This window comes from Diabrotica virgifera, chromosome 6, assembly GCF_917563875.1.
Source record: "Diabrotica virgifera virgifera chromosome 6, PGI_DIABVI_V3a".
In the NCBI taxonomy this organism is placed as follows: Eukaryota; Metazoa; Arthropoda; class Insecta; order Coleoptera; family Chrysomelidae; genus Diabrotica; species Diabrotica virgifera.
In genome coordinates, this window is record NC_065448.1 from 234,979,435 (window position 1) to 235,004,036 (window position 24,602).

At 33.7% G+C, this 24,602-nt stretch overlaps 1 protein-coding gene and 1 pseudogene across 3 annotated transcripts in view; both read left to right on the forward strand.

Annotated features, from left to right (window-relative positions):
* The window catches only part of LOC126887316 (protein lifeguard 1-like), a 55,286-nt gene extending 30,997 nt beyond the window's left edge, over positions 1-24,289 (forward strand). For all 3 annotated transcript variants that reach the window (XM_050654748.1, XM_050654750.1, XM_050654749.1), the window contains exon 4: positions 20,858-24,289. In XM_050654748.1, coding sequence (XP_050510705.1) covers positions 20,858-21,579 — 722 coding nt within the window. In that variant the 3' untranslated portion in view covers positions 21,580-24,289. The remainder of the gene's footprint in view (positions 1-20,857) is intronic.
* LOC126887317 (protein lifeguard 1-like) lies at positions 10,155-11,879 on the forward strand (annotated as a pseudogene).
* Positions 24,290-24,602: the final 313 nt, after the last annotated feature.

Consider the following 24,602-nt stretch of genomic DNA (forward strand, 5'->3'; position numbering starts at 1 on the left):
AATTTATTATGCAAAATCTATTAGGTCGATTTTAATGAAATTTGGTAGACCGTTTAAGTAAGTTATAAGAATTTTCTAAGCGAATTACTAATGTTCTAAGTGCCACCAAGAATTGTTAAGAAACATTGAATAACAACAGGCGTATTTTGCCCCTTTATTTTGTATTTATTGCTATATTGCAGGAAAGGTAATACCTGAAGACATTTTTGACCAGTCGTATATCATACAAAATTCAATTATCTTTATTTTATTTCTGTACGACTTTGTTCCAAAACGAATCGTTTTAAAGTTATAAGCAAAGAAAGAAAAAAATCTATGTTTTTCGAAATTTTTAAATATTTTAATTTTTTTATTAATGTTCCGGGCATATTTGAGAAGGAGCATAAGTCAATTATTATTACTGAAGGTGTCACCTAACTTTATCTGCAAAAATCCGAATGCCACCTCTCACATTAAAAAATAGACGCTTTTTTACAGATTAGTCCTGGTCTATTATATGATCGTTTCATTCCATCCTTCTATTTCTTACCCATTCCTTGTTGTTCTCCACCTTGCATCTCCGTGGTGTATCTGTACTTCTAGCTCTTCGTAGTGTCTATCTGTCTATTTTCCTAAGAGTTTCGTATCTGCTGTTTCTAGCATTCTTTTTGTCCTCTGTGTGAGGCTGTGTTTCTGCCGCGTATGTCATTATTGGTCTGATGGTCGCTTTGTAAATTATGTCTTTTATTTCTTATACGATATTTTATCCCGATCTTTCCAGATATGTTGGTCCAGATTGGTCAAGTATTGGTTATCAAGTAAAATGGTTTACATCCTGTCGCAGTCGCTCTTATGGTTATATAGTTTAGCTTCCATCAAATCATCAGTGTGTGGAATTTGATATCATTTACGATGTCTATGTTCCATCGAGGAACTTAGGTACTCCTGTTATTGTTCTTCTCGTAGCACTACAACGCAGGATGGATCTTGGCTGACTGCACAACTTGCTTGCATCTCAATTGGTCGTCCATGATAGTGGAGTCAGTGGGTAGCCCCATTTTTCCTAAATCTGACCGTATGTTATCTCTCCGCCTCATTCGTGGAGGTCCTAAGGGCCTTTTAGTCCAGGAACCAAAGCTTTTTACCTCGCAATTTTTACAGAATGGATCAATTTGCTTGAAAATTTGAGAATAAGTAGTGGATAGTCCATGGATCAAAATCTATATGACGCCGACAGGCGCTTTTACCATGGGGGTGGTTGCCTGCCACCCCATCTCGGGGGTGGTTGCCTGCCACCCCATCTCGGGGGTGAAATTTTTTTATTATATTTTAACCTCAAAAGTTAATAAAAACATTCATTCTAAGCAAAAAATGTTCTATACATTTTTTTGATAAAATTAATAGTTTTTGATTTATTCGCTATCGAAAGTGTTAGTTTTATATCTGAAAAATCAATGTTTTTCGATGGTATACTTATTTACGATTCACTCAATCTTTGCCGTAGAACAAATTTTATGAAACCAATTTCTTGGGAATTAAATTACCTAAAATTTCATATTGAAACATTTTTTCGTATCTCTGATGAATTGAATTGATGAGATGATTTTTTACCAAATTGCAAACATTCGTTATTCACTTTAAACTTCAGTTTTTTTAAAAACTTATCATTCTAAGCCAGTCAAACTTCTAGAATCTATTAATAATACATAAATAAGGTAGAATAAATAAGTCCAATGACTAAAAACACCGCTAACTTACATTATTATGCTTCCAATTGGATTTCTCTTTTTTTTTTCAAAAAAAATATTGATTTTTTAACCGTAATTTTTTTATTTTTTATCTTAGAAAGTTCGCTAAAAAATAATTTTGTAGGTTTTTACAAGATCTATAAGGATATTAATATTAAATCCTTTTAAAATTCTCAGTCACAAAATGAGGTGGCATTGAAAGGGATGGTAAAGGTGGTTTTTGCATGATATTATAAGTTTTAATTGTCAATAGCTCTCTCAATTTTAGCCGTAAAAAAATTTTTGCAAACCAGGTTCTTGGAAATTAAATAAGCTACAATTTCATATTTAAAAATTTTTTCATATCTCTGATGCTAATCTTTCTATTCTGAAGAAAAGAGCCATTTTTTACCAAACTACAAAAACTCGTTATTCGCTTTTAACTCCATTGTTTTTTAAAACGAATTACTCTAAGCCGATCAAACTTCTAGAACCTATTAACAATACATAAATCAAGAAAACTAAATCAGGTCAATGACAACTTTTAATTAGGGTGGTGATTAGGGGGTTGTTTACGATCAGTTTTTTGCTGAAAAAAAATAGGAACTGGCATTCTTTTCATTATTTTCTTAAGTCACTTAATTTTTTTTAGCTAGAGATTTTTTTTTGAAGTTAGACTTCTTTACGATCGAGAGGGAAATTTTATAATTCCCTGGCGCATGCGCACACAGAGAGTATGTAGTTCGTTGCTAATCTTTCAAGATAGGTTTGTATATATCAACGCAATAAGTCATTAAAATAATATATTAGTGTTTTTAGTAAATATATTTATTATAATTTTTGTGTCTTTGGATTTGTCTTCCTCGGTAGTAAGATAATAAAATATCTAGGTATAACATTTTTATACTTCACTTGATCTATTTGTCACCGTGTTGTGTAATTATATCCGAGACGTCACTTACAAGAGGCTCGGTAGCTTGGTTAGTAGAGGATTGGACCAGATATCGAGAGGTCCCGGGTTCCAATCCCGGATGATTCATATATTTTTTTAATTTTTGGTTGTTTTAATAAACTTTTTTTGAAAGTGGTAGGTAAGAAAGTTAGTTTAATATTTAAATAAAATACAACTAACCTGTTAAAAGTATATTATTTATTTCGTAGAAATTATTTAATATAAGTATAACTTCTTACGTGCGTACAAAGTACACACTCATTCTTTTTTTTTTATTTCCGGAGATACATATTTTTAAATACTTTAAATTAGTTTCAACAAGTTATCCTCGAAAAGTGCATAGTTTTCCCGTCCTTTGACTTTGAAACTACAATATTTAGCATTTGACGAAGAAGAGCCAACATATTATAGCTCGATTACTACTAAGAAAATAAAAAAAATGGTTTTGTTAATTTTTTTAAAAGGTACATTTTTGTTAAGTAAAGTTGTTTTGATAAAACGAAAACTTTTTGAGTTATTAGCAGAAAACTGATTAAAACATTGATTTTTTAGATATAAAACTAACACTTTCGATAGCGTATAAATCGAAAACTATTAATTTTATCAAAAAAATGTATAGAACGTTTTTGCTTATAATGAATGTCTTTACCAACTCTTGCCGTCAAAATATAATAAGAACTTCTATCCCCGAGATGGGGTGGCAACCACCTCCATGGTAAAAGCGCCTTTTTGCATGATATAGATTTTGATCCTTGGACTATCCACTACTTATTCTCAAATTTTCAAGCAAATCGATCCATTCTGTAAAAATTGCGAGGTTTTGTCCTATTTTAAGCTTCATTACTTGGACTATATGCTGATTTTTTATGTTCCTCATAGACTCTTGGATAGTATTGTGGATACTACACATACATCTGTTTGCTGCCTAAATTCTCCCTTTTATCTCTCGAAATATTGTTATCTGCTGTGATTGATGCATTTAAAATGCTCCTCTACTCTGTCAAAGTTCTATGGATCTATTGTTACATTTTTACTACTGCTTCTCTTTTGTCTGTTACTGCACATATATTTGGTTTCCTCTTGATTGACTAGTAGATCGGTTTTTTGTCTATATCTCTAATTTGTTGAAAGTTTCCTTTACATGAGTGACGATGTTTCCCAAAATGTCAATGTCATCCGCTTATGCTAGTATTAATTGTGGTCCAGTTACTGTCAGTAATTCCGTTCTAATTTTTGCTGTTCTTAATTCGTTCTGCAAGATATCAAAAGGAGAGGTGACAGCGGGTCTTCTTGTTTCAGACCAATGTTTATTTCAAATATATTCTAAGAGTTTGTTACCTATCCGTAGTCTGGATCTTGCATTCCACATCTGATCTCTTTGAATGCTGTCTATGATTGTCGGAAATCGATGAAGAGATTATGGATAGTTCTATTAAATTCCCATACTTTTTCAAGCAGCTGCCTTTGAGTCAAAATCCGAATTATGGTTGATCTATTTTTTTTAATCCAACCTGAACAACTGACTTTATGAAATGTAGAGGATGGCGAAGTAGAATCACTGTTGTGATGTGGTTGAACAAAATGTGCGATATATCCAAAAATCTGTGTCGGCATCATCCAACTTTGGTAAGAAGCATGTATTTTGTTTTATTGCTACCTATATCTAAATTATATTACATCGTGTTTTTGATGACTGTTATTTTGTATAATATAGCGTTAGGTGGCGAAGATCTCGAAACCTTCGTAGTGAAGGAGTTGGACTTCAGCAACGCTTCGATTCGAAGAGGATTCATACGAAAAGTTTACTCCATACTCTCAGTACAGCTGGGAATAACCCTGACGTTCATCTGTTGGTTCCTCTATCACACGCCGACAAGATATTACGTCCAAACTCACATCGGCTTGTACCTCATTTCGGTATTGCTGGTTTTCGTGACTCTGATCGCTTTGTCTTGCTACGGAGAACTGCGCAGGAGGGCTCCTTATAACTACATCGCCCTCATGATATTCACCTTGGCTGAGAGCTTATGTCTAGCCTGCATCGCCTCATACTACGAAATCGACGGAGTAGCCATTGCAGTGGGCATAACGGCTGGTGTATGCCTGGGCCTGACACTCTTTGCCTTTCAGACCAAGTGGGATTTTACCATGATGGGTGGCATACTTTATGTCTCCCTTTTGATCTTCGTCCTCTCCTTATTCATCGCTATCTTTCTTCGTGGCAGGACCCTTCATCTAGTGTTAGCTGCTTTGGGCACGTTGCTGTTCTCGGTGTATCTGGTTTACGACACGCAGCTGATGATGGGAGGGAAACACAAATACTCTTTATCTCCAGAAGAATACGTTTTTGCCGCTATTAACCTCTACCTAGACGTTAGCAACCTATTTATGTTTATTTTGTCCTTGGGAGGACGCAGAAATTGATCACCTTTTTAATTATTTTTATTTGCTTGTTAATGTTAATCATTTTGTTGCTAATGATAAGCGGAAAAGCCAGCGTTAGGTGTTTTGTGTATTTAATAACCAAAGAAGACTAGAGTGGGAAATGTATAACGTGTCTCGAGATATGTACTCCAATATTTGTTGCAAATAATTTACAATACAACTGATTCTCCTCCGTACTAGTATTAGTCTAGTCCTAGTCGCAACATAGGGGGTCCCGTGGACACTTTTAGTTCGCCGCGATTTGATGGTGGTATTATAGGTTTTTTGGGTCGCTGAATCCAATGGAAGTGGTCTGGAAGCCCAAATGTGGTGCGTTTAATTTTTATTAACAAATTATGGTAAAATTAGGTGTTTTTCAGGAATTATTAGAAGCCCTGTAAATAAATTGATAGTGTTAAGGTCTTCTATGGTGTATTTTTGGTCGCTGAATCGAATGCGACTAGTCGCGATTACTCAAAATATGTTCTTATTTTGTTAATAACAAAATAATAGTTTATTCGCCGAAAAGCTCGAAATGCGCTATCTACAGCAAGTTTGTAGTCTTTTTCATAGTATTTTTATACGCTAAATCGATTGTCACTAGTCGTGATAGCTTAAACCACGTTCCGACTTTGTTATTAATAAATTATTGCAAAAATAACGGTTTATAGTACGTTCACTCACGGTTTTTGCTCTAAATTTTAAAAAACCACTTGGAATGACATGAAATTTGGCATGCACGTAGCTAACATGTCAAACAAAACAAGTGATATTGTGCCGATGTGTGCTTTTACCCTGGGGGTGAGTTTCACCCCGTTTCGGGGGTGAAAAAAGAAACCTTTAAAATAAGTCCGGAATTGGATAAACAGATTAGTTCTAAGCAACTTTTGTTCTACACAGTTTTTTCACTAAGTCAATACTTTTCGAGTTATTTGCGAGTGAATATGTTCATTTTTCAACAAAAAAACCAAATAACTCGAAAAGAATTGACTTAGTGAAAAAACTGTATAGAACAAAAGTTGCTTAGAATTAATCAGTTTATCCACTTCCGGACTTATTTTAAGGTTTCTTTTTTCACAATCCAAGTGGTTTTTTTGAAATTTAGAGCAAAAACCGTGAGTGAACGTGCTATAAACCATTATTTTTGCAATAATTTATTAATAACAAAGTCGGAACGTGGTTCAAGCTATCACGACTAGTGCCAATCGAATAAACGGCGAATTTTCGGCGAATAAACAATTATTTTGTTATTAACAAAATAAGAACATATTTTGAGTAATACGACTAGTCGCATTCGATTCGGCGACCAAAAATACACTAGAGAAGACCTTAACACTATCAATTTATTTACAGGGCTTCTAATAATTCCTGAAAAACACCTAATTTTACCATAATTTGTTATTAACAATTAAACGCACCACAGTTGGGCTTCCAGACCACTTCCATTGACTTCAGCGTCCCAAAAAACCTTTAATACCACCATCAAATCGCGGCGGACTAAGAGTGTCCACGGGACCCCCTATGTTGCGACTAGGCTATATATATGGTATATTGTCGGAGCCAGAAGCTTTTGTGTTATTCAAATTGTGAATTACTTGCAATGTTTCGTCTATTTTTGGGTCTTCTACCGGTAGGTCCACCCCAACGCATATATTCTCTCCATGCTCGCTTCCCTGAGTACAGACGCAGCTAGGTCCGAAGCCTCTCATTTCATTTGACACCGATTTCGAAAAAGTTCGACTCATTGACTGTTGTCTACCCCTTTCTATTTCATCATATTGCTGTTGTTCATGTTTCCTTTGTTTTCTTTAATTATTTTCCTTGTTCTCGTCCTGATTTTTCCTATTATTAGTTTCAGTGTCTCTGTAATTGATTTTTCCATTTTTTGCCACATATTTGCGACGTCATTGCTCTGGTCTACTATATTTAGATGCTGTTTCATTTTCTGTACGTAATTTTCTCGGATATCTTCATTAGTTAGTTTCTCCAGCTTTCTTTCAAGTTGTTCCCAGAAGTCATCTTTGACTGTTTCCTCTTTATCTTCTGTCGGAGCATATGCGAATATAATTGAGGTCGTACCACTTTTCTTTCAGTCACAATATAACATAATCTCTCACTGATGGGCGTAAAACTTATAACACTGTTCAAATATTCTTCTCAGACCACAACTTCTTCAACCTGTGTTCGTCCACTGCTGGACATAGGCCTCTTCCATTTGATTCCATCGATTTCTACTCTTGGCAATAATTCTCATCCACTGCTTACCCGCGACTTGTTTGATATCATCTGTCCACCTCTTCTGCGGTCTGCGTATTCCACGCCTGTTCTCTCTTGGTCTCCAGTTTGTTAATCTCTGTCCATTTTTCGGGATTATCTCGGGCAACATAACATCTCATTGCTATACGTTCTGTGACATCCGTAATCTTTGTTTTTTCACGAATGTCGATATTTTTAATCCTGTCTCTCAAACTAATCTCTATAGCCTGATTAAAGAACAATCTGACCCCAAAAAAAATAAAGGAAAGATGAAAATTTGGGAATAGGTAGTTGAAATTGTCTATTATTATATAAGAAAAAGTTTAAAATTCTACATCCCCTCCATTTTTCAAAAATGGAGGGGAATACCCCCCTCTCGAAGGTGAAAAATATTCATTCAAATTGTCCGAAATTTGATAAAATGCCTAATTCTAAGCAACTTTTGTTCTATAGAGTTTTTCCCTAAGTCAATACTTTTCGAGTTATTTGCAAGTGAATATGTTCATTTTTAACAGAAAAAAAAAATGTTTTTGGACGGTTTTTCGGGGATAACTCAAAAAGTAAGTATTTCAGCGAAAAAATATTCTTAGCAAAAATATAGCTTATAAAAAACTGAAAAAAATGGTGTATGCCTGAGGTCTGTAGACCCAGTAGAAGCAGAGTTGCAGCTAATGAAAAGTAGGTTCTTCTTCATCAAATTATAAATCGAATATTTCAATGTGAATTAACCCAAAAACGGAGCACTTCTCGTTACAATTAATTTCAACTTTTTTAAAGTGTTTAAAAAAAGGTTTATTTTTGTTTTTTAAAAAAACTTGTAACATTAAAAGTAAGTGAGTTACGCTCAAAATATTGTTGGCCCCTTTTATTTTTTGGTAAAAAAATCGCGAAAATCACCCATCACATAAAATCATTAGCATCACAAATAAATTTTATCATTACCACTTCACAAGTTACTTTGCGTATCTATTATTTATATGATCTGTAAGTTTCATCGGTTCAAAGTGCTTATTTTTGAAAAAGCTGTAGTTAAAATGGCTTGAACGAGTAACTAATCACGAGTTTAGGCAAATTTTGAACAGCCATAGCATAACCAATTTTTGTCTAACAAGAAAACAAAAAAGAAAAAATATTCAGAAAAGCAAAACGTACATTTTATTACGCTTTAAGATTTTTGGTATTACTAATAATTTTTAAGTTAATTCCATGAACAATTCCATTTTTTTTCAAAATAAAAAAAAAATGTTTTATTTTAAACCCAATTTTTTTCAAAAATGAGCACTTTGAACCAATGAAACTTATAGATAATATAAATAATACATAAGTAAAGTAACTTGTGAAGCGGTAACGATTAATTTTATTTGGGAAGCTAATTAGGGGGTGATTTTCGCGATTTTTGTACCAAAAAATAAAAGGGACCAACAATATTTTGAGCATAACTCACTTATTTTTAATGTTAGAAGTTTTTTTTTTGTAAAAACAAAAATAAACCTTTTTTTTAATTAAACACTTTAAAAAAGTTATAATGAATTTTCCCCGAAAAGTGCTCTGTTTTTTGGTTATTTCACATTGAAATATTCGATTTGGAATTTGACGAAAAGAACCTACTTTTCATTAGCTACAACTCTGCTTTTACTGGGTCTGCAGACCTCGCGCGTACACCATTTTTTTTCAATTTTTTTAAGCTATATTTTCACTAAGAATATTGATTTCGCTAGAATACTTACTTTTTGAGTTATCTGCGAAAAACCGTCCAAAAGCATGTTTTTTTTTGTTAAAAATGAACATATTCACTCGCAAATAACTCGAAAAGTATTAACTAAGGGCCGGTATTTCCAACCTTACTTAAGCCAAAGCTTACTTTAAGCCTTTGCTTAAGCTTAGATGCCTGTATTTCCACTTCAATTTGAGGCTTAAGCCTAGGCTTAAACCAAATAATTTTAAGCTCGCGCGGGAGTTGGTTTAAGCCTTTGCTTAAAATTTGTTTTCTGTTTTTTGAGGTTATTTCTATAAATTATTAATTAGAGAGTTATTTTGAAAGCCAACTTTTGAGTAATAACGTTATTATTAGATTATTAAATAATAATCTATAAATCTATTAATTTATTAATCGTAATAACGATCATTAAAATTCTTACTACTTTTGGAAGGTGTAGGCACATGGAAATTATTTATTTATACAATGCTTGGTAGGTATATTTATTTTACAAAAATAAACTTACATTCGAATTTGACATTTTAAGGAATATATCCAATAAACAAAATTACAAAGACGGATCTATTGCTTATGCAAAATAACAATAAAAATATAACCAGAGAAAATATAGACAATAAACTAACAACACATGTACCATGTACACAAAATTAAGTAATTGACATTGATACAGATGACAATATAAAATTAAACGTCAACAGTAGTGGTTTTTACCTCAGAACAGTTAGTTCTGGCATTTTGACGTATTCAGAGGTACCAAACCAATTAACTTTACAGTTGAGCATCAGTTTAGTTAAGGAAATGATGGAAATACGACACCCGGCTTAAGCTTCTCCTTAACTTTTGACACAGGCTTAGCTAAGCAAAAGCTTAAGTAGCTATTGAAATACCGGCCCTTAGTGAAAAACCTATATAGAACAAAAGTTGCTTAGAATTAGCCATTTTATCCAATTCCGGGACTATTTTGAACGTATATTTTTCACTCCCGAGAAAATATTTTTCACCCAGTATTTCCCATTTTTTGTAAAATGGAGGGGATGTAGAATTGTAAACTTTTTTTTTATATAATAATAGACAATTTCAACTACCTATTCCCCAATTTTCATCCTTCCTTTATTTTTTTTTTGAGGTTTTCGTAAAATTTTGTGTTCCCTGATCGGGCTACTAGCATGGCCCTCTCCATCGCTCTTTGGGTTGTACTGAGCTGCTCTAGGCTTTTCTTTGTAAATGCCATGGTCTCCAGACCACAACACTGGTGCCGAATTAGTGTTTTCATGTCTACTTTCCACTGTAAAAAATAATCGCCTTCTATTCTTATGTTTCTAGTGTTCACCCACCTTAGTTCTTGTATTGCCGTTATGTCCATTCCTACTTTTTTTGGAAATGTTTTACTGCGTGTATGGATGTTCCTGTCAAATACCAACTTACAACGTTCTACGTTCCAACGTTCAAAGACCTTGTTCATTGCGAATTTTGTTTGCCATATGTATCCGTTCGATTCCGAGGCACATTTGCAGTTTTCCACAGGCTGGTTTTTACGAGGGCAGGTTGTTGGCCTTCCGCTTAACCCTCCTCCTCTATCCGGGCTTGGGACCGCCAAGAATGACTGTTAAACTACTCGATCCATCTTACAGTAATTCTAGGCGAAGCTACTACTTACTGTTGGCAACCAGTCATGCTACAATAAGCTAAGTAGGAGAAGAAGAACAAATGTTGCTGTCTGTTATATTACAATAAGCCAAACAGAGTCTTGAAGATTAAATCCAAATTCTTGATAGAGTTGGATGGCCGCTTCATGCGACCAAATACGTAACTTGAACAGCAATGAAATTGTTTTCATTGCTGTTCAACAAAGACAGTGATAAAGCGAAGTATGGTAAGAAGAACATATTTTGTTTCATTGCTATATCTTAATTATATAACATACATCGTGTTTTTGATGACTGTTATTTTGTATAATATAGCTTCAGGTGGCGAAGATCTCGAAGCCGTTGTAGTGAAAGAGTTCGACTTCAGCGACGCTTCAATTCGAAGAGGATTCATTTGAAAAGTTTACTCGATACTCTTGGTACAACTGGGAATATCCCTGGGATTCATCTGTTGGTTCCTCTATCACACGCCGACTAGAAAATACGTCCAAACTAACGACCGCCTTGGTCTACATTGCGGTAGTGATGGTTTTCGTGACTGTTCGTTTTGGTTGGCTGCAGAGAGTTGCGCAGGAAGGCCCCTTACAACTACATCGTCCTCCTGACATTCACTTTGGCCGAGAGCATCTGTCTAGCCTACACAGCCTCCTACTACAAAGCCGACGGAGTAACCATAGCAGTGGGTATAACGGCTGCTGTATGCCTGGGACTAACACTCTTTGCCTTTCAGACCAAGTGGGATTTTACCACAAGGCGTGGCATACTTTTTGTCTCCCTTTTGATACTCATCCTCTCCGGGTCCATCGCTATCTTCTTTCATAACAAGATCCTTCATCTAGTGTTAGCCTCTATGGGCGCATTGATCTTCTCGGTGTATCTCGTGTACGACATCCAACTGATGCTGGGAGGCCAACACAAATATTCTCTATCTCCTGAAAAATACGTTTTTGCCGCTGTTAACCTCTACCTATACGTTATCAACCTATTTACGTGTATTTTGTCCATCTTGGAAGGGCGCCTTTTTAATTATGTTTATTTTGTTTCTATTTTCTTATTTATCTGGTTTATGATAAAGTGGTAAGCTAAATGTAAGGAGAGCCAGCGTTAGGTCTTTTGTAATAATAACCAAAGAACTCTATTGTGGGAAATGTATAACGTCATAACGTGTCTAGAGATATATATTTATGATTATTTGTCATTTGCTTGACAGGTGTCAATATCGATACGTGTCAACATTTGACCGCTATTACAATTTTACATACAGCAATACTCTCAATTGATTGCTCTCTAATCTGTTTCGTGTTTTTATAAATGAGTTTTGAGGTCAAACTCCACGCTTCAAGCCTAGTTGCAAATATAATGAAACAAAGAATTGTTATAGTTTAAGCAGCACGGCCTCCTAATAATGACATTTCATAAAACTAAGCTATACCACAGTATAATGAGAATCAGTAGGCTCACTCCGCGAAAAATCCATTGTTCTCTATGTTCCATTTTGGTGAAACCGTCAAAATCTGCAAAATTGGAACCGTCAAAATCGAGAGTGAGCTATGATTCTCATTAAACTGTGGCTATACTGTACACGAGACAATAAATCAATTGTTTAATGAATGACATTAAACAATCCAAGTGTTACTCCATTTTGACCATATGCTGTCTAGTTTCTATCGACCAAATAGAGATCTTTTAAAGTGCTTGAGACTATACTTGGAAAGAAATCTAAAATTTCTTGATATGGATCTTTTATTATTTACTCGTGCTTACATTCCCTTTCATTTTCTTTTTGATAGATGTATATCGCTTTTCACTGAAAATCAATAACTACAGAAAAAGTCTTATTATAAAAAAAGTGATCACTTTTTGAACTGAATTTGTCTAATGTGGACTAATGTGTAAAAAATGTATAGAAACTATTAAAAAGTTTGCAATACCACCAGTTTAGCTATTCAAACACCTCCTACAGCCAGTTTAGTAACTATCTGGTTACCTAAAAGGTCAAGAAGAGTGAATTTGACAGTTGTCAAAAATTGACAATTGACAGTAAAACAATTGATTTGCTATATTTGACACACATATTTGTAATGTAGTAAAGAATGGCGGTACAGAGCCTAACTTAATAAATACAGAGTGAGTTTTATGTATGGAAACACTCAATTATCTCAGAAACGGCTTGCACGATTTTTATAGATTTTGGTGAGTAAAGGTTTTCTGAGGCGGCCGATATTATAGTGGCAACTACATTGTTGTCAGATTTTCCGTTTTTTTTTAAATCTAATGAACTTTCTTATTTCAAACGGAACATCCTGTATATTTTTTGCGTTTTGAAGTCCTTAAGAAATACTGATTATTTTTCATGTGATATTCCCCATACCTAAATGTCATAATTTCGGAGTTATTGCTACATTTATTAAAAAAAATTGAAACAAATTATAAAAATCAATTTTCTCGGCTCAGGTACTTTAGGTTCTTTGGATCATTGGGAACAAAAGAGGTTTTTTGTAATTTTTCTATAAAATTAATCGTTTCCGAGTTATAAACAATTTAAAACTGAAAAAAATCGAATAATGACGATTTTCAAGGTTCAAAAACACAAATAAAAAATATAATTTTAGAAATTACGAAGTACCTAAATTCAAGTTCAACCCTTTTTCTAGGAGCTCGCCATAAGAGGTTTTGGCACGTTTTATTCTATTGCTTTTTAGTTTGTTAATAAAGCGCATACGAGAGGTCGGGTGATCGGGCTGTATTAACAACTAAAAAAAATATTTTAATATAAAACAAGTTCAAATTACTTATCGGTATCTGATAAAATGAGGCTTGAACTTGAATTTGGGTATTACGCAGTTTCAAAACTAATAATTTTTATTTGTGTTTTTGAACCTTGAAAATTGTCATTCGATTTTTTCAGTTTTAAATTGTTAATAACTCGGAAGCAATAAATTTTATAAAAAAAATACAACAGATCTTTTTTGTTCCCAATGATTCAAAGAACCTAAAATAATATTTACCCGAGCCGAAAGAAAAAATTGATGTTTATAATTTGTTTAATTTTTTTTTGATAAATGTAGCAATAACTCTGAAATTATGGCTTTTAGGTGTAGGGAATATAATTTGAAAAATAATCAGTATTTCTTTAGGACTTCAAAACGCAAAAAATATACAGGGTGTTCCATTTGAAATAAGAAAGCTCATTAGATTTCCAGAAAAACGGAAAATCTGACAACAATGTAGTTGCCACTATAATATCGGCCGCCTCAGAAAACCCTTACCCACCAAAATCTGTAAAAATAGTTAAAGCCGTTTCTGAGATAATTGAGTGTTTCCATACATAAAACTCACTCTGTATGTTAGTGTTAGTATATACAAATGTATGTGGAAATTACTCTGTAGTTAAATAAAATATTGCAATCACAAGCCTGTACCGTCATTAAGAAGAACAAAAAAAAACAGTTTCTTCAAATAAACTTTTTTATCCGATGATGTCTAGATTTTGTGTCACATTGAAACTACTAAAAACCGATTATCTATAACAAGAAATCGAACTTGACTGACTTGGCAACATTTAGCGCGGCTATGAGTATAATAATAATTATTGTTTTTGAAAATATAGTGTCACTGTCACTATCGTACTGCCGACGCACTGTTGCCGCTGTGTTGAAAGTTCGCAGAACTTTCGAAAAGCAAAAATATTGATGACGCGCTAAACCTACCAAATTTCATTTATATATCTCAAGCGGTTTTAGAGCAATAAGTAAATCGTCAGTTTGTAAGAAATAATTCAACATTCCGTATCTCGGAAGTGAAGCATTTGCGGACATATGTTTATAAAGCAAACGGTCTAAATCGGACAACAGCTTTAGGAAATTCGAGGCATCAAAAATGACCCGTTTTGTGGGGTGCCCGTTTTTCGTGCCGGTCAGTGTATGAAAATCATTATTGGAAATTTAAAAAAGTATATGATGGGGGGGGGGGGGGTAAAAAAACTAGCTACGGCTATCAGATTTGCAATTTTTTGAAAACACTGCATTATTTATTTTATCTACATATTGCTTACAAATCTTACAGCTTACAAATGCTTACAAATTAAAACAACTTAAAATAAAACACACCACAGAAAAATTATATAATTAAAATACCTTCAAATAGATCTAAGTCTATATAAAAATGAATTAAAACAAAACTATATTTCGTTTAACCTAGTTGCACTAGTAGTGGCAGTACGCACCAATAATCATCACAGCTCACAGCCCTCTTGCTCACAGTTTACTAGACATTTCCAGTAGGCATCTCCATCTGCAGTAGGCATCTCCATCTGCAGTAGGCATCTCATTGATGAGATCACACCGTTGCACAGCTTTCATCTATTTCAGCTGAATGATCTTTTGGATTTATTTATATCCTACTAATTAAGAAAATCCTTTTTGAAATTCATAAAAATAAAAGAAGAGTGAACTTTTTATGGGTTAAGGCTCATATAGGACTAACGCATAATGAAAATGTTGATAGTTTGGCTAAAAAAGCTATTGAGTATGGTACTTCAAATAATCGTAAGTTTTGCATATCTGATTTAGTTAACACTATTAAGCATCGAGTTAAAAATCAGTGGAGTCAATCATGGCGAGATCTTTGTAAACAATCCAAATCTCAGTATTCACTGATTCAACCTTTTGTTCCAAATATATATGGGTTTAAAAATTTTGTAGTACCTCGAAGATATATAACAACATTAATTAGAATGAAGTTTGGACATGCTTGTTTCCCTCTACATCTATCAAGAATTAAAGTTTTTGATTCAAATCTTTGTACTCAATGTCAGAAGGTGGGTGATTTGAATCAAACTTTCTTTGAGTGCACAAAATACATTCCATACACCTATAATTTAATCGAAGATTTAATAAAATGTAATGTTTTTCCACCTTTCAATGTATCCCATCTATTGTCTCTGAATAGCAAAAATATATATGATTGTTTAATGAAATTTATCTGTGAAACTAAAATTAACCTCTAAACTTTTAATCCTGATAATTTGATATATTATGTTCATATCAAAAAAGAAGAAGAATATGTATAATGGAAAAATGTGGTGAGCAACTTGGACAGTCCATAGCGGCCAGCTGTAGCTTTTGAACTGAGTAGAGAGCTGTGGAAGAGTTTGCTATGGAACTCTAAGGACCTCATTGCCTTCTTTATGTATGAATAGAAAACAAACAGTTGTGACTGGCTAATTGACACCCAAGTCTATGCCATAAAACAAACAAAAAAAATCTTTTGGATTTAAATCGTTTAAGCCGAATAGGCTGAATAGAAGATGCTGATGGTTATTTATCTGTTAAGTCCGTTTTGTTGTGCTGTGCGTTTTCCTGCTTATAACCTGGGAAGCAATGCTTGACATTTGATGAATAAAGTGATCAACTCTTGTTGGCTTCAGACAGCCGGTACTCAGTCGGTATCTCTCCTTTATTACACTGTCTATTTTATAAGTCCCAAATGTGGAAGGCATATTCTGCTGTTAAAACGAGTGTGGATTGATATAAAACTAGCCTTATGTTTTTGGGATTAAATCGATTTATTTCTCAACATAGTTCCCTTTTAGCTCGATACACTTAGTAAGACGATGTTCCTAATTTTTATCCCATCCGACTAGTGCTTTTGCTCAAGTGGTCACACGTTTTCGCATTTGGTCGATTGTCATCAAACACGGTACCCATCGCGCGGATAGCTTTTTCGGGCGTATAATAATGAATAGCCAGGATCAGCTTAAATAGATAATGTTGCCTTCATAAAGCAGGTACTTTGATACATTTTATTAATAAAATTTTTAATAAATATTTCTCAACCTTTGTATTTTTCTAATACGACAATACTATCATTGTTTAAAAGAATGAGTCTTTTTAAACAATGCTACTATATAACACTACTTCTTACTTAAAAATATATTAAACTTATAACGATAAGATATAACTTATAAGATATTCAAATTGACACTTATGTAAAAATACGAAGTTCGGTGAAACCAAAAAAAGTGTACCGAAAAGTACTTCTAGAGCGCCAAAAATTTGTTGATCACAAAATAGCGGAATTAAAGCAAAATAAAATTAGTAGATTTGATTTTGTCAAATGTATTTCACTTAGATTTCTAGCAAAATAAATGCCTCGTTTTAATTTATATTTGTTTAATTTTGTAATAGTAGAGGATATCCCATACCTATTATGTTAGTTTTTACACTTGTATTGCTTTCGTATTATATCTATATTTTAGAATAAGCACAAAAATTATTTCAGTAATTTTTAAAAACAATTCAAAATTTCTAATCTAATTTCTAATTCAATCATTAACATTTCTCAAAATATAGTAATGAGCACGCTAATAACCGGCAAAATAACGCATAAGATGGAAATATTAAGTTGTGAGATAAATAGAAATGAAACTAGTGGAGATGGGAAATTTAGCGACAGAACCTATAAATTTACATTACATTTATTATTTCCCACCTTTAGACGTATCAGACGAGTTTGGCAACTACCGTTGTGACAGTGACAGTTTTAGTTGACATCCTCCTCTAATACGTCTAAAGGTGGGAAACAATGAATCGAATGTAAATTTATAGGTTTTTATCGCTAAATTTCCCAATTTTATTTGTTTCGATTCTTTTTATCTCACAACTTAATATGTTTTCCATCTTTTGCATTATTTTGCCGGTTATTAGCGCGCTCATCACTGTATAGAAAAAAATTTAGTGTAAATAAAATAATTATTATTAGCCCAGTAAAGGAACGTGAAATCCGGCTATAGGTACCGTGTAATTTTTAGTGTCACCACTGAATTGCATGAACATTTGAATTTACGTTCTACTTACCACCGCGAAGTTGGACTTATGCCGTTGGTTGCTTTTACTTGAGGGGTGAAAAAACATACATTTAAAATATGGCCAGAAATAGATAAATTGACTAATTCTAAGCAACTGTTGTTCTATAGAGTTTTTTAAAGTCAATATTTTTCGAGTTATCTGCGAGTGAAAATGTTTATTTTATTATTGTTCAACAAAAAAACACATTTTTGGACGATATTTCGCAAATAACCAGAAAGTAAATATTTTATCGAAAAAAATATTCTCAGCAAAAATGTATTTGGAACACATTTTTCATAGGAACATATTTTTCATAAGCTACCTGCAACTCTTCTTTTGCTGGGTCTGTACCTACACTTCATGAATATACTGTTTTTCATTTTATTATAGGCTATATTTTCGCTAAGAATTTTTTTTTCGATAAAATACTTATTTTTTCAGTTATTTGAGAAAAACCGTCTGAAAACGTGTTATTTTTTGTTGTTTAAAAATAAACATTTTTGATGTTATTCAAATCAAACAAGAAGTCAAACAATTATTGACTTGTTTAAAAAACTACATAGAACAAAAGTTACTTAGAAGTAGTCAGCTTATCCATTTCTGGACTTCTTTGAAACGTATGATTTTTCGCCCTTGAGAAGGGGTGATTTATAACCGCAATTAAATGCAACCAACGGCACAAGTCCAACTTTGAAGTGGAGGATAGGTAGAACCTAAAACCAAATTTTCAACCAAATCCGTAGTAACGCCGAAAATTACACTCCAAAATTAACGAGAGATATATAAATCAATTATATTACAATTTACGACAAACACAAGTTCATTTTCCAATTAGTATAGAATATCTACTAAGTTGTCATAAAATGGAAATATTTAAATTACTCATAAACTACTTGAAAGAAACAAATATAATCATTTAAGTGAAATACGTATAAATATATCAAAACTAATAAATTAAGGTAAAAATAAAATAAAAATCTGTGGCTAACGGACTCGCATCCAAGCCATTTTTTCACACACACACACACACATACACTCCAAAATAGTCATTGATTGGGCTAAATCTAAATTATCTAATTTCACTGTCTCGTTATACAGTTATGAGCGCGCTAATAACCGGCATAATAACGCAAAACGATGAAAAACATATTAAGTTGTGAAATAAAAAGGCATGAAACTAGTAGAGGTTGGAAATTTAGCGGTACGAACCTATAAATTTAGATTATATTGGTTGTTTCCCACCTTTAGCCGTATCACATGAGTATGTCAACAAAAACTGTCACTGTCACAGTGGTAGTTGCCAAACGTCTAAAGATGAGAAACAATCATTATAATGTAAATTTATAGGTTTCTACCTCTAAATTTCTCATCTCTACTAGTTTCATCTCTTTTATCTTACAACTTCATATTTTTTCCATCGTTTGCGTTATTTTGCCGGTTATTAGCGCGCTTATCACTGTATTTATATAAATAGGTAACCACCAATATTTTATATAATTTCTAATATAAAATACAAAAGTCACGTACCAATTTTCCTGATATTAATTTTCCTAGAATAGAATAGATAAATACTTAATCCGCTTAACCACGGGAGCGAACTAGGTTATGGTTTTCGGAGCGAACTAGTATGTAATTAAGAGGGTTTTTTGACCATGGGAGCGAACTAGTGTGCTCCGGCTTTTTCATGTCCAAATGATGGTGAATGATATTGTGTAAGCGTTCGTAGGAAATGTTTAGGACCTCTACTAACTCGCGGAGCTTGATTCGACGATCTGCCATAATCATGTCATGGACCTTGTTGATAATTTCCGGCGTGATGACTTCATTTGGCCTTCCGGGTCGCTCATCATCAAAAACACTCGTACGACCACAAACAAATTCGGCTTTCCAAAATTTTGTTAACCTTCGGATGACCAAGCGGGGGAAATTGTGACCCCAGCGTATGTTTTTCTTTAATAAATTCAAAAGTATTTTTAATTTTTAACTCATTATTTTTTTATTTGACTTTAATATCATTCTAGATATCCTCATATTTTGAAATAAAAAAAATTCCCGATATTTTACGAACAAAAAATATATTCTGAAGTTGATGTTTAGTAAAATAGCGTCTATTATGTGTACAGTAGACGCCCTCTTAACCGACCATGACGGGACCTGCCCATAGGTCGGATAATCAAAAAGGTTAAACCGAAAATCTTTAAAACCACCCTCAGAAGGACATTACATATGTAACTCCATTAAAAATGTATATTTTTATGATCTATAAACAAAAAAAAAGTATGTACATATAGTCCGTCCGCTATAACTTTTCCCACGGGTCACGATTCATTTTCAAACAAACTAAGTCAAAACATAAAGTGAAACGAACGTCGATGTGTATATACATATGTGATTAACAATATCACACACAAGACAAATTATGAAACTTGTATGACCTCTAATCTAAAAATAGTATCATCCAAAAAGGAGTAGGGTCGATCGGTTAAGCCGACTAGGGTCGATCGGTTAAGCCGACGGTCGGTTAAAGGGAGGTCGGTTAAGAGGGCGTCTACTGTAATTACAAGTAGTTTTATGCTAATGACGTCGACTTTGCAAAGTAATAAGACACTTACTCAACATACACACTACACATGACACTAATACTCATGTTGTGACTGGCTGAATGACATAAAGTCCATGCCAAAAAAAACTATTTTTTTGTTAATTGTCATTTTTGACATTTTTGACCTGGGGTCATTTTCCCCCCCTTGGTCATCCGTGTAACAAAAAAAGGTTGGTCATCGGAAGGAACGAAGGTGAAGCCTCACCATATACGTCGTTTAGCTAGATGTTGATTTGCACATTCGTTTTCCCCCTTTTGTGGAGGAACTTAATCACCGAACGATACTTGATAGTTCCTTGCTTCTGACAGCTGTAAAAACCAAATAGTTTTTTGGCTTAAAATTTTGACAGACGTCATATCATGAATGGCAAACGTCAAAACCGAGAGCAATTCGGTACCAAGTAACGCCATCTATCAAAGGCTACTTTTATATTAATCTATCCTCGTAACAGTGCTAGCGCTGTTGTTCGTAACACACTTGTGTTAGCTTCCCATTTGGATGATAATAGTCTTTAGCACATTATTTCTAGCTTGGCTTTAGAATCTGGCAATTTGGCTTTAGAAATGGTATGGGTACAAGAGATGCTTTATTCGGCTTGCCGAATACTTTAACCTTTTTCATTACTATATATGAATTATATAACATACATCGTTTTTTTATGATTTTTATTTTGTTTACTATAGCATACGTTTTACTAAATTTTAGATAACTATGGAACTGGTTACAATGGTGGTGAAGATCCCGAGGTGAAAGGATTCGACTTCAACGACGCTTCGATTCGAAGAGGATTCATACGAAAAGTTTATTCGATACTCTCAGTACAGCTGTTAATAACCTTGGCCTTCATCTGTTGGTTCGTCTATCACGCGCCGACTAGAAAATACGTCCAAACTCACCACGCTTTGTTCTACATTTCTTTAGTGATGGTTATAGTGGCTTTGATCGCTTTGGCTTGCTGCGGAGAGCTGCGCAGGAAAGCCCCCGCCAACTACATCTTCCTGCTGATATTCACTCTGGCTGAGAGCTTTTGTCTAGCCTGCGCCTCCTCCACCTACAAAGCCGACGCAGTAGCCATAGCAGTGGGCATAACGGCTGCTGTATGTCTGGGCCTGACACTCTTTGCCTTTCAGACCAGGTGGGATTTTACCATGATGGGTGGCATACTTTTTGTTGCCGTTTTGATACTTTTCCTCTTCGGAATCGTCGCTATCTTCGTTCATAATAAGATCGTTCAATTGGTATATGCCTCTTTAGGCGCATTGATCTTCTCGGTGTATCTGGTTTACGACACGCAGCTGATGATGGGAGGAAAACACAAATATTCCATATCTCCCGAAGAGTACATTTTTGCCGCTATTAACCTCTACGTAGACGTTATCAACATATTTATGTATATTTTGGCCATAGTGGGACGCGCTCGAGATTAATCAAGTTTTTATTTTTTTTTGTTTTATTTTTATTTGTTTGTTAACTTAATTGTTAATGATAAAAGCGGTAAACTAAGAACCAGCGTTAGGCCTTTTGTTTATATAATAACCAAAGAACTCTGGTGTGAGAAATGTATATCGCGTCTCGAGATAAGTCCTTTGTTGCACATAATTAACAAGAAATACCAACTCATTTAAAAATCTTCCAGATAACATTTAAGGATATTTTTGATTATTTCAGTTATTTGCTCGACAGCTGTCAATATCGTCAGGTGTCAAAATTTGACGCCTACTACAATTTGACGTATGCCAATATTCACAGAAGTCAAAACCCCTCAGCCATGAACAGTTAATAGCTGTCAAAACAGTTCACAGTCTCGATTTTTATCATAATTTCTGTCACGAAATTAATTTTTATCAACCAAATTGAGATTCTTTTGTTTAAAATCTTAAAAATTAATGTTCCTAATCAAATGGAATGGAACCGATGAAGCAGATCTAGTGCCCGCTAAACAGGCTAATATAAGGTGTCCACAGGTTGTCATAAAATTCTACGAAGAAAAGCTTAAATGGCATGCGCCCTCGCTAGAAGATTCAAAATGCGAGTAGATGTAATGTTTAGATTATATTTTAGGTTTAAATCATCAAATTGTGAGAAGTTTTAACTCTAACCACGAACAATAATTAGTTTATACTTACTGATTACTGGTTTTTAACATTCTGTAAAAATAAAATAAAGAAGTGAATAAGTTAAAAAAATTCTCATAAAGTGCTTTGGATTATAATCTCATTTCAATATTCTTCTACGATTTTTTAATAGCGTTACTTTTTAATGCAATGGCATTTAAATAAACGTTGATCTTTTATTTAATTTAATTGATCTTTCAGTTTTTTTTTATTCAAAAAATGTAAAAGGTGGCCCGTTTTTAGACTGACACTTGTCTAACGTGGATTAATATGTAAACAGTATATAGAAACGATTAAATAGTTTGTAATAGCATCAGTGTAGCTATTCTAACATCTACAGCCAGTTTAATAACTAGCTGTTTACATAGAAAGTCAAAAAGAGTGAATTGTCCAGTATAAAAACTTGACAGCTGTCAAAAGTTGACAATTGACAGTACAATCATTAGGTGCGTTCGGACGACCATAGCGGCTGACTGTCAGCAGAAATCGGCTGAGTGGTTGTATCCAGCCGTGATAGGGAAAGCTAAGTAAATCTCTCAGCGCCTAACTTCCAGCGGTGACGTCTGACAGCTACTGCTGGCTCAGCTGTCCAGCCGCTGTGGTCGTCCGAACGCACCCATTGATTTGCTATTTTAAAAAAAGATATGCCAAAAATATAAGCTTTTCTTACACAATTTTCAAATAAAAACTAATACAATACAACGCCCTATCTCCGAGAAAAATCTATCCTATTATTGTTCGTACACTCTAACTTTTCCCATGCGTCACGATTCATTTTCAAACAAATGAAGTCAAAACATAAAGTGGAACGGTCGATGTGTATATACATTTTGTATACTGTATACTATATACTACACACATCGGTGTACGTTTCACTTTGGTTTGATTTAATTTGTTTGAAAATGAATCGTAACGCATGGGAAAAGTAGAGTGGACGAACAATACCATTAACTTCAATTAGGCTTGTATATGCGTTAAATACAGTTTTATATGAAAAATACTTGATTAGTTACATCAAATATCGATCTAATTGGGCTTTTCAACGATTGTCATTTGTTTCGAGCTTCCGTCATATTATGTTGTATAATCTGTGTATAATATTAATACATATACACGGATTATACGACATATGACAGATGCTCGAAACAAATGAGAAGCGTTGAAAAGCCCTTTAGAGTTACAATCGATTTAGGCCCGGTCTTTTCACCTCCGGATAACTAGTTATTCGGAGGGGAAAAGACCGTGCCTAAGTTGACTCTAATTTTTTTTGACACAATTGTATTTAACTCATAGACTTACCGATGAGACATCTAGAAGGCGTCACAAAATATTTTTAAATGGATTATATTTTCCAAAATGGCACCTGTCCTCTATTTTTAATGGTTATATATCACTGAAATGTTATATGAGCAATAACGAGATGTTAGAGCAATAATACTTTATTAATTCAAATTTAAAGTTTAGAACATAGTTAAATGGAGAGGGGGATACTACTTAAGTCTCGATCTTAATAATATTATTCAGTCTGTATTTCAATATCATGTGTCAATTGTCTTGAAAATTTAAGATTAACCAATGTTTAGCAGTTATTGATAATTAATAGGCCAAGTATATCTTTGTAACAATATTTTAAACTTCGAGTGGGCGCGCCCTATAATGCAACATGAGTGGTCGCGTGTCGTAAATTTTACGATATTTTGTGTAAATGTTTTTTTTTAATGTTGGGAAATTTTGTGTTTCTGTCGTAAAATTTACGACCGCACGCCCTCTCTAAGGTTAAACATAATTGTTTTGTAAATTTCACTGTAGGAGGTGCTTATATCGTGGAACTGATACCAATCTGATGTTGAATCTTTTCTATTCGTCCCTAACGCTGGCTATACTCAAACTTCGCTTATTTTTTACCCATTTATATATTTATATTAAGGATATATTATTGTTTTATTTTTTAACAATGTTTGAATCTGCACTTATGTATATGTAAAATTGAACAATATACGAACTCGATGGTTCACCTAATCGATGATTTAGTTGTTATTTAGATGTTAATCGTTTAATTCGTTGAGAAGTTTTGTACTTTTTAATCATTTTGTTTAGTAAAAAGATTGTACAAATGGAAACAGATGAGGCTCTACTTAATTAAGATCAAATTAGTGTTTTGACAAAAGGTTTTGTCGATTGATTACTGAGGTCCATCGATCTCAGTTTCCGAATTAAAAAATTAAAGATTTTTACATCATTGGCGGATCTAAACATTTGCCTTGAGAGGGGAAATTTGCCTTAAGAGGGGAAGTTCCAATGAAACACCAACCAAAAGATATAAAAATATAAACCCA